General features: G+C 40.6%; 1 protein-coding gene across 3 annotated transcripts in view; it reads left to right on the top strand.

Moving 5' to 3' along the window:
- The window catches only part of PHF20 (PHD finger protein 20), a 144,374-nt gene that overhangs the window by 91,299 nt on the left and 41,070 nt on the right, over nt 1-12,005 (top strand). For all 3 annotated transcript variants that reach the window (XM_046679353.1, XM_046679354.1, XM_046679352.1), the window contains one exon: nt 9,213-9,491. In XM_046679353.1, coding sequence (XP_046535309.1) covers nt 9,213-9,491 — 279 coding nt within the window. The remainder of the gene's footprint in view (nt 1-9,212; nt 9,492-12,005) is intronic.

Raw genomic sequence — 12,005 nt, forward strand, 5'->3', positions numbered from 1 at the left:
TTCCTCCAAAAAAAAAGAAAGAGCTTTCCTTTCTTTCTTTTATTTATTTATTTCCACATGACTCATGGATTCTAATTTTGTTCTGTGGGTTATAATCTGTTTCTATCATTATTTATTTTAATACTCATATTGTCCCAGATTTGGCCAGTGGGAGCCCTTCAAACTGGTTTCTATGTCTTTATCGTTCTTTGAGCACTTCTTTGGAATATCAAGATATTCTGAGTTCATCTTATACTTACCCAACCCTGGATTCAGCTACTTCTCCAAGAGGCCCTGATTTCTTTTAAGTGGAGAATTGTATTTAGAAACCAAGATCTGAGTGCTAGATGTGCAATTTGCTCCTTGGGTATACACAGAAAATGTGCAAGTTCATCTTTACCAACTGGCTTTCTAGCCCAAGCCCCTCTCCAGAGGTAACCACTGTCAGTAGTTTGATTTCTCTCCTATAGTGTCTTTTCTATGCATTTTTATAATAAATGTCTTTTTTCCCCACCTATAACCATGCATGGGTCATTCAGTATGTACTGGACAAGTAACTGTTTTCACTTAATAATATATCTTGAGATTATCCGTATGAGTAAATACAGAGCTACTTCATTCTTTTAAATGGCTGGTTAGAATTACATAAAGCAGACTTCCCATAATTTGTTCAACTATTCCTCTATTTATGTACATTTTTTGGTGTTTTTTGAAGAAGATTTAACCCTGAGCTAACATCTGCTGCCAATCCCCCTCTATTTGCTGAGGAAGATTGGCCCTGAGCCAACATCCGTGCCCATCTTCCTTGATAAGCTTGACCACTTAATAAGCGGTACCTGGGTCTGTGCCTGGGCTCCAAACTGGCAAACCCCAGGTCGCCAAAGTGGAGCATGTGAACTTAACCGTTACGCCACTGGGCCAGCCCTTATTTACGGACATTTTAATTATTTGCTTTTTTATTCTAAGCATTTGACTGGACTTGCTGTGAATGTTTAAATCTCCTTATGTTTCTATTCAACTGGTTTTTCTTGCTTCGAAACTGAGAAAATTACTCCTTCACAGACCTGAAAAATATCTTATTCATTATAGTATTTGAAGTACATGTCAAAAAAGTATTAAACTACTGGAGTCATGTGGTATCATTGCTGACAAGAATGCCAACTGTGTTAGGGGTTGGTGCTGAGCAGACAAGACAATGAGAAGTGGCCCTTATATTCTGACTAGAGAAGTAACAACAAGATCTGGGAGCAGATCTAAGGTGCTAAAGATGGGGTGCAGCAGATAGTCATTTGTGCCAAGAGTTGGTAGCGTGTGGTCCCTGAGAGTCAGGGCCATCTGGATGCCTTCCTGAACATGGAGTGAGCTGGGTCTGGACAAAAGTGAATGCCTGGCTGAGCCAGGGAGGAATGGCAGGGAGAGGGCTCAGCATGAGCAGAGGTGTAAGCTGTGAGAGCATGAAGCAGCTGCTGGGGCAGCACTTGGCTCTGGCAGCTGCTGAGGCCTCCTTGTGGATTACTGGGAGATGAGTTTGGAAAGCAAGATGGTACTTAGATTGACATGGGCTTAGAATGCTAGACTGAGTATTGTCAACCAGACTGAATATCAATATCATAGTCATATGTGAGGTTTGAGGTCCTGGCAATGGGTATACAAAAAACAGGTTAAACAGGACATTTATTTCTAAGCTACATTTCAGAAAACATAGTTTAAAAACTTTGTTTAGTATGAAAGTAATGTATGCTTGTCATAAAAGGGAAAGTCTGAAGCCTTACCCAAGTATACAGAAAATGAGAGTGCTACTGATCGTACTCTACGTTATCTATTGCTGTGAAACAATCTAAGCACAAGCATAGTGGCTTACAACAACACATTTATTTTCTCACAGTTTCTGTGGGTAAGGAGTCCAGGCACAGCTTAACTGGGTCCTCTGCAGGGCTGCAGTCAAGGGGTTGGTCAGGGTTTCATTCTTATGTGGAAACTACTGGGGAAGGATCTGCTTCCAGGCTGTTGGACTGAGGGCCACAGTTTTTTGCTGGCACTCTCAGTTCTTTGCCACGTGGGCCTCTCCGTAGAGTAGCTCACAGCAGAGTAGTTTATTTCATCAAGCCAGCAAGGGAGAGTACCTACTAGTAAGATGGATGTTGTAATCTTATTTTTTCTTTTTTTAAAGATTGGCACCTGAGCTAACAACTGTTGCCAATCTTTTTTTTTTTTTTTTCCTGCTTTTTTCTCCCCAAATCCCCCCAGTATATAGTTGTATATTTTTTTTTAGTTGTGGGTTCTTCTAGTTGTGGCATGTGGGATGCCACCTCAACTGCCTGATGAGCAGTGCCATGTCCATGCCCAGGATCCGAACCGGCGAAACCCTGGGCCACTGAAGTGGAGCGCATGAAGTTAACCACTCGGCCACGGGGCCAGCCCCTGGATGTTATAATCTTATGTAACATAATCATGAAAGTGACTTTAGTGTCACGTTTGCTGTATTCTATTAGAAGCAAGTTACAGGTCCTGCCCACACTTGAGGGGAAGGGATTACACATGGGTGTGAATACCAGGAGGCAGAGTTTATTAGGAGAATCTGATAGACTATTCCCCCTCTCCCCCCAAAAAAGTAAAGAAGGTATTCTTTAGAGTTACCATTATTTAAAGCAAATTTAAATTCTGTGGACTACTTTTCTCTGCGTATACCAACATGTAGTAGTAATTTGGGAGAGACAAGAGCAAAGGGTGACTCTTGGGATCTTGAGCCTGGGAGCCCAGGGGAGAGCATATGCTTTGCCTCAATTCCTACAAACATAAATCTTTGGAAGAGCCCAGTGCATTTAAATGGTAATTCTGGTAACTACAGTCATGTGCTGCATAATGCATGATGAGTTTCCGTCAATGATGACCGCATATACAATGGTGGTCCCATAAGATTAGTACCGTATAGCCTAGGTGTGTAGTAGGCTATACCATCTAGGTTTGTGTAAGTACACTCTATGGTGTTTGCACAACAACAAAATCGCCTGTCTCATTTCTCAGAACATAATCCTGTCGTTACGTGACTGTCATTGCAAATACTGATTTCCATGCTGCTTTCTAAAACAGAAATAAATTGGTATCAGTGGTTTACCTTCTCCCCCTAGGGTAATTCAGTTACGCCTAGCTTTTGAACCAGGTTCCCTCAAGGATTTAATTTACATATTGTCTGCCCTCTGTCTCCTAGTAACTACTCCCATATTGTTAAGGACCAAGAGTAGATGATGTCACTAAGTTGGTGCCATCAGCGATATGTGTCCAAATGAACTGTCCTCTCATTGGCAGATATCTACCTGTGTGTGAGACTTGAGATTGGTGTAGACTGTGGCCCAGCAGGCCTTGCAGCAAGTGGCTCTCCTAGCTTCTTGGCCATGCTTCCATCGCCATGTTTCTGCTCTGGGAGGAACATAACGTCAAAATAGTAAAGAATTGTGTTGTTCTTTCTATTGTGAAAATAATATGGCTATTAGAACATATGGAAAAATAGAAAAAACTGATTTATTTTTGCTTGAAATCTCATAACCAAAAGGGTGCCATTGTTTACATAGTTACAGTTCTGAAAAAGAATATATTTTATATATTATTCTTTTACATAATTTTGTGTTTTGCTCCTAATATTTCTTTTATGGGTTTTCTTGAGTATAGTTATGCTGTGCATATTGTTTTCAATTTTCCTTTTAAAATGTAAAACATTTTTGCTGGTTGCATCACTTTACTGTTCCTACTTTTTATTAATTAGTATTAATACTTAAGTGTTTGATTAATAAAGTGGGGCAATTAGATGTTAAAATTTTGCAGGTTGTGCCACAGATGCATGGACCCCTGGCTGAGATTATGCGTTACTTTGTTTTAAGCAAATAACTATGAGGTCGGTGACAACCATGAGGACAACTAATGTTCAAGTAACCTGTTGCAGTTAATACTGGGTTATCTCTTCTGTTACCTCATGGAAACATGTAGGAGCCTTGTGAAATCAATATTTTGTTCACATTTAGTGATGAGGAGACAGTCTTAGAGAGGCTACTTCTCTTGTTTGATGTAGTAGTGCACTAGCTAAGTACTGTAAGAGAAGTAAGGAATGGAGCACATTCCTGAATTCAGGATTTTAGAATAAGAAATGAACAGAACCAACTGTTAATAGATTAGAAAGGGACAGATACTACAAGTACATGAAGTACTTATGGGAATCCAGAGAAGACAGGACAGAATCTTTTCTCCTGAGAGACCAAGGAGAAGCATTGTGCAAGGAGGTGGCATTTGAGGGTGAGTAGGGCTTAGTTTGCACGTGGGAGAGGTTTGCCAAACAGAGGGAACCACATGGCCTACACTGGCTAAACTGCAGCCTTCATTGTGTATCCGGAGGGCTTATTTTGGCTTTCATATGGGAAAATTAGGATAAAATTGTGAAGTCTGGAAAATTTTTCATATCTTTAAAAATTTGTTGAGTCAAAAAACAAAATAGTACAGTTTGCAAGACCTTCATGAAAAAGAAACAGTTACTTACATTTTGGGTGTTTAAATATCCTTTTTGCTGTTGTTTCATTTTAATTTAACATACCCTAAATATTTTCTCATCATTAAAAAGCACAAACATTATTTTATTACTATGTAATATTTTTAATCTACTTTTTGATTTGTGGGTCTGAAATTATAGTTAATTGTGTAGTTTATCAGATTTTGTCACAGGCTATTATCCATAACTGATTTAAACCCTATTTGCTGCTTGCCTCACCCTGACTCTTGTGTTGATTGTTTTTTCCCAACAGTGTGAGGTAGATTACTGACAGGCTTGTGATCAGAAGGGCTTGTATATCAATGGATTATACTTAACTGAGGTGAATTTATGCGGGAATCTTACTTCCTGAACTTCCATGGTTGAAGATTCATAATGCCCAAATCTTTTCTTCTTTTGATGTTTAACTCTTTTAGACAAAACTCAGCAACTTATTTTGTCTTATTAATGGTGCTGTCTTGACAAAAGCTCTTGGTTTGGCCATGGGCTTTGTGACAGTGACACCTGGCAGTGTCTTCTCTCCTCAGGAGTTCCTCTGCTCACCTGAGCCTCTGTGATCCTAGTACTGCCTCTCAGAGGCAGGTGGCCCACCTGAGTGTCAAACTTACTCACCTTTGGAGGTCCGGCTGTTCCTGCCTTTCTGCTTAGCTCTGAGGAATTCAGGACTTTGTTTTTGTCAGGAGGAGTTTTCATCCTGCCGAACTAAACTTAGATCCTTTTGAGAGGCATCCTGAATTGGTAGACTGTCTGTCTTAGTTCATTCGGTCTGCTGTAACGGAATGCCATAAACTGGGTGGCTCATAAACACTAGAAGTTTATTTCTTACACTTCTGGAGGCTGGGAAGTCCAAGATCAAGGCCCCAGCAGAATTCAGTGTCTGGTGAGGGCTCACCTTATAGTTCATAGATAACCATCTTCTCACTGTAACCTCACAGGGTGGAAGGGGCAAGAGAGCTCTCTGAGGTCTCTTTTATAAGGGCACTAGTCCCATTCATGAGGGCTCTGCCTTCATGACCTAATCACCTCCCAAAAGCCTTACCTCCAAATACCATTACATCAGGGATTAGATTTCAGCATATGAATTTTGGGGGACACAAACCTTTAGTCTATAGCTCTATCACACCAGGCATATCTTTCTTTCAGCAGTTAGTTTAACCATCTCTCTCCTGAAAATTATTCTGGACAATGAGGAGATAGATGTATGAGCTCATGGGTAGTCTGCATAGATAAAATTGAATTGGCTAAGGCACCTCTATCCAGAGAGTGTAGACTAATTGATTGGTGTCAGCCTGAAGGTTATTCCTAAGTCTGTCCTACTGGGCATCTTTATCAGTAACTTGGCTAAAGACCTAAGAATGTATAAGATTACAGAATCAAGAATTATGAAATTCTTAAACTAAAGTAATTAGTTGGAGTTTATTAGGGGTAAATGTAACTTCTAACATATAGTTTGACAAAACTATTTGGGGAAAATAGAAATGCGCTTTAATTCATATTTTATAAAGACAGACAACACAAAGTTTAGGATTTTGGTGGACCAATATTGGTGCTATCCAGCACCATATAGTGTGATTATTAAAAAAAAAATCTTTGGCTGCATTAGTAAAAGATATGATGAAAGGTGGTGGTTATAATCCCACTGAATGGCCGTACTAACTCTCTTGTGGTTGGTTTTGGATTTCACATTTTTGGAAGGATGTAGACAAAACTAAGTGTTTATAGAGTGATGCGTCTCCCAGCCAGAGCTGATGAGGGCTGGTCCAATGAATGTTTCACCTTGGTTGATAATTACAATAGCTCTTCCAAGCCATGTTCCATAAACAAGAAAACCTGTTTACCAAGATGTATTTTATATTTGAAATGGCCTGCTTTTGCCAAACACATATATCTATAGCCCTCTCTTCAGTTCTTTGAAATAGGTCATATTATTCCCTTTTATAGATGAGAAACTAGATAATCAGAATAGTTAAAAGACACGCACAGCGTATTTATGAAGCTAATGAAGGGTACAGCTGGGATTTAAAGTTGGGCTATTTCCATTGTACCATTCTGCCTCTGACATGAGAGTGTGGTGCTGCTTATGAGCAGGTTAATGCCTGAAAGGCTCTTCATAAGTCCCATTTGTTCATAAGTCCAAATGATACTGTGGTAATAAGAACCACTATTTCTTGAGCACTTATTACATGCCAGACACTTTCCTAGGCTCTTTGCATATGATTTATTTAATTCTCACAACTCAGTAAAGTTGTTGGCATTATTATCTCTACCCTGCATATGAGGAAACAGACAGGAAGAATAAGTAGAGGAGCCAAGCTGAAGAGCCCACACTTTTAACCATTGTCCTGTCTTTGTTCTGTGCCTTGTGTGTGTATGTAAGCGTGCAAAGTTTTTGAATAGAGGGAATGGTATTTCTTCATGGAATTGGCTCAAAGATCTCATTATTTTCAGCTTTAAAATTTTTTCTTTTTAATTCAAGTCTGTTTGTATTTTGGCATTCTTCTTTTCCATTATAAATAAGTTTATCACAAACTAGGGCTTTAAACACAAGCCAAAGCATGGCAGAGATTACTGCAGCTGAACTTGACTGCTGTAGTTCTTAAGTGGTGACAGGCAGTGATGATGTTCCCCGACCTTGGAACTTAGTTTTGTTCACGCAGTGGTAAGTGGAGTTGTCTGCAATGATTTTTTTTTTTTTTTTAAAGATTGGCACCTGAGCTAATAACTGTTGCCAATCTTTTTTTTTCTGTGCTTTTTCTCCCCAAACCCTCCGAGTACGTAGTTGTATGTTTTAGTTGTGGGTCCTTCTAGTTGTGGCATGTGGGACGCTGCCTCAGCATGGCTTGATGAGTGGTGCCATGTCCGTGCCCAGGATCCAAATTGGTGAAACCCAGGGCCGCCAAAGCAGGGCATGTGAACTTAACCACTTGGCCATGGGGCTGGCCCCTGCAATGATTTTCGAAAGACTATGTATCATATGGAAAAGTAATTATTAGATTGAACCATATGAAATGGCCAATATTTAACTTTTTCTAACCTACAAAAATGGCAAATTTAAATGGTTCAAAATTCAGAGAAACCATTTGTATTTTGTTTTAAGAAAGAATTATAGGGTATATTGGAAGTTTGACTTTTGAATTTCTCCACTGATGTGCTTTTCTTGTACAACTGTTTGTCTAAAAGTATGTATTCCATTTTACTTCATGTTACTTTTTTTCTCTTAACTGTTCTCTTAACTGGTTTGAGCCTCTTTCTTATATCTCTTGTCATGGATAGAAAGTGATTTTAAGGTGTTCTGCTTTGGAGTGTGTGTGTAATGTTTTACTTGTTTAAATTGCCTGTATAACAGCATCCATCAGATCATTGAGCCTACCAGTTTTGTAATCATACCCTAGTACTGATTTTGAAATGTGGAATATGATTTAGATTGAGTTTAAGAATTTTTTTCTTCCTTTTGATTATGGAATGGTACTTAAAAGATTAGTCATAATCTTTACCAAAGGTTCGGCATGCTATCCACTTCTGATGGAAATTGCATCAGAATTCAGAATTCTACCATTGCGTTTAGGAAAAGTTTGATTCAGTCAAGAAAGGGTATTCTTGAGTGACCTAATCTATAGAGTAGGAGTGATTTGAGTTTAAGGGTGATTACTCTCATTGGGGTGAGGGCTTTGTGAAGGGAGTCTTCAATAAACTGTTTCTAACACACATGAAGTCTTTGTGACAGCTTTCCTTTTTGTCATTGATGCATGACAGACCATTGCCTTTTGTTTATTTGGTTTTGGGCTCAAACTTTTTTTGTTTCTTTGAATTTGATCAGTCTTCTGAGTTTTCCTCATGCCTTCCAACTCATTCAGTTTTTTTTTCCCCTTACAGCCTCTGAGTCCTTTTGGTCAAAGTACTGGTATGAATCTCAAAAGCTCCTTTCTAAAACCTTTGCCACAGTTACCTGCTGCTTATGCAAAAGCTGTTTTAAGATCCCTTAGGTTTCATAAAGAGATCCCACCAGAATACTCCCTAGTTCTGTCCACACACAGGTATCAGGATGGTAGTAAGTCTTTACTGTAAATCTGGTCCAACTCATGAATAATAAGTGCTGGGTTGGGATACCTGATTTTTTTTAGGACTTTCTGGTTTTTCCCCCAAAGTCTGAAACCCTGAGAAAGTATATGGCTGCTTTTGGGTTTTTTTTTTTTTTTTGAGGAGGATCAGCCCTGAGCTAACATCTGCTCCCCATCCTCCTCTTTTTGTTGAGGAAGACTTGCCCTGAGCTAACATCTGTGCCCATCTTCCTCTACTCTTTTATATGTGGGATGCCTACCACAGCATGGCTTAATGAGGGTGCCATGTCCGCACTGGGGATCTGAAGTGGCGGAAACCGGGCCGCTGAAGTGGAATGTGTGAACTTAACCACTGTGCCACTGGGCCGGCCCTATGGTTGCTTTTAAAAACAACAACAGCAACAACAACAACAAAATCTGTTGATCTATTCTTTCAAAAGATGAGTCATAGTTGAGTGTCTGTTACTTACCCTAAAGTTGTATCCATTCTCTTGAGACAGTAATCTTGGCAGGTAATGGCAGTCTGGTTGATGTCTCCAGCTGTATATGCGTGCTACTCTTTCACTTTCTATTGCCATTTGTTAATGCATGTACTGTAATAATTAGGATAATCACAAGGGATCTTCTTTTTGTTTTTTCAGTAACAAATACTTTTAAGAAAACAGATGATTTTCTGACATCTAAGGCACCAACTGTCGACCTAGACCACAAATTTAGGTGCAAGGTTGTGGATTGTTTGAAATTTTTCCGCAAAGCCAAACTATTGCACTATCACATGAAGTATTTCCATGGAATGGAGAAGTCACCAGAGCCAGAGGAGAGCCCAGGAAAGAGGCATGTCCAAACAAGGGGCTCTTCAGCTTCAGACAAGGCCAGTCAGGAGAGCCTGACCAGGAAGCGAGTCTCTGCCAGTTCCCCAAGTAAGTATTTTGCTTCTGTGTTGTATCTGTATCATGGAAGCCTCTGCTGCACAGGTCACAGTGCTTTCATTTCTGACACACAAAGCAGATATTAGGTTGGTCTCATCCATTTGAATCCCAAAAGATTGAAAGTGACAGGTGATCCCTAGGAGTTGCATCATGGAGCTGTGGCCCTCCTGGAGGAAGCAAAAATACGTAAGTTTCATTCTTACCTGAGCCTCTTGCTGCTCGAGTTACCTTGAGAAAGTCACTTAGCCTTTGAAGGCCTTGGTACTCCTAGTATGAAATGAGGACAGTCAAGGAGAAAGGGAGTTCCTTCAGAAGCCAGCAGAACTCATGCTCAGAACAGCATGGTGCCTTCATCCCATCCCCTAAACCTATGAACCTATGCCCTATCCCTGCCAGCAGGACAGAAGGACAAAAGAGCTAAAAGTTGGTATGTGGTTTTCCTGTGAGGCTCAAATTTGAGTCTGATTTCATTGTAATTACAGCTGAAGCTGTTTCCTAACAGCATTGTTTATTTTACGTAGAAACTACAATGGTGGTAGTAAGGATTACCATAAAATCTCATGTTTGTGTTCTATTATAGATAGAGAACCTTTCTGGAAATTTCTTCTAAAACCTGCAGAAACTGAAAATTACTTGTTTCTGGGGGATTTCAGAAGAATTAATGAGTTTTTGATAAATTTTGCAAGGTTCCCAGCCTTTTTTTTTAACTGAAATAGTAACATCACTGTATATTTTTTGGCTTATAGCTTTTCCCTTAAAATACGTTGGTATTAGATGGCATATGGAACTCCTGGGGTATCTGACAGTGTTACTAAGGAAGTATAAAATCAGGTTTCAGGACAGTGAGGCAGGGCCATGCAGACTAATGCAATCTCTGCCTTGTGAGAGGTCAGTCCTCAGCCATGCTGTGAAGACATAATGTGTCAAGGGTGAGGTGGAGTTTGGCCTAGTCATATGTGCTGCATTATCCATTAGAAGTATAATGTGAGCCATGTGTAACTTTTTCTAGTGGCTGCATTTTTTGTGTGTGTGTGTGAGGAAGATTAGCCCTGAGCTAACATCTGTGCCAGTCTTCCTCTACTTTGTGTGTGAGATGCCTCCACAGCATGGCTGATGAGTGGAGTAGGTCTGCACCTGGGATCCAAACCTGTGAACCTGGGCTGGCAAAGTGGAGTACACTCAGCCACGGGGCTGGCCCCTCTGGTAGCCACATTTTCAAATGTAAAAAGAAACAAGGGAAATTACTTCTAATAATGTATTTCATTAACTCAGTATATCGAAGATACTATCGTTTCAGCATGTAATCACTATAAAAATTACAAGTAAGCTATTTTATATTCTTTTTCTTGGACTAAGCCTTTAAAATCCAGTGTGTATTTTACACTCACTGAATGTTTCAGTTGAGACCAGCCACATTTGAGGTGTTTAGTAGCTGCATATGGCTAGGGGCTTTGTATGGGACCCAGCAGCTCTGTTAACCCTCAGCTGTAGGCGGTCTAGCTGTGCCCTTGGTGAGTCCAAGCATTGAGCTAAAAATTGCTCCCTGAGGAAGGCCAGCTGGTCAGTAGTCACCCAGGAGAAGACTTCCTGTGGGCTGCAGGGCGTGGCAGCAGTCACCATGTTAGTGACTTCACCAGAGTCCTGCTCAGGTCCCCACCCGTGGCTGGATGTCTCTCAGAGGGGGCTGATATGAACCAGATAGTGGTAGACTGATGCTCAAGGCCAGTTGCCTATTACTTACTTAAAACGAAGCCCACAGCTATCAGAACCCCTTCTTTTCTCTGTCTGGTTTAGACCTTGTGTAGGAAGAGAAAGTTGCTTACTGAGCATCAGATCAGAGCACTGGAGTTAGAAATGCCTCAGGATAAAATAGATTGACTTGTTCATTCAACTCCTATTTATTGAATGGCTGTTATGTGCCAGGCTCTATTCTGGGCACTACAAAAGAGTCCTAAGTCCTGTTCTGCCTGATGCTCTTGGTTGTGGATATCCCTGGCATACAGAAGAAAAGGTTGGCTCAGTTCTCAGACTGGAGCATTCTCTTGCCTGGGCAATGCTTATTTCATTTAGGGCCAAATGCTGATGCTTAAGGATGTTAATGTCTGTTACTGGCCAGCCCCGCTGACTTTGGTGGCCATTCTGTGTCTTAGGTGAGTTTAAATCTCTCTGCCATTGAATACATGGTTAATTCTGGGGGCAAGCTTTTTCCCTAGAACTTGAGGAACCTGGCACTGAGATCTCCCCTTCCCCCATGTACCACCTGGCCTAGCTGTCACCTGGAGCCGTGACTCACCCAGCTGCCTGGGTGTCACTGGGTGGCTTGTTAAAAATACAAATATACTGGGCCCTGTTTTCCAGACATTCCAATTCAGTGCCTCTAAGTTTAGAATCTGTAGTTTTTGTACTGTCTACTCTCCCATATATAAAAGTGACATATGATTGCTGTGAAACCAATACAAAAGAATGCTAAGGGAAAAGGTCTCCCTCCCCTTGGCATCCCCGCCC

This window comes from Equus quagga, chromosome 12 (genome assembly GCF_021613505.1).
Source record: "Equus quagga isolate Etosha38 chromosome 12, UCLA_HA_Equagga_1.0, whole genome shotgun sequence".
NCBI lineage: Eukaryota > Metazoa > Chordata > Mammalia > Perissodactyla > Equidae > Equus > Equus quagga.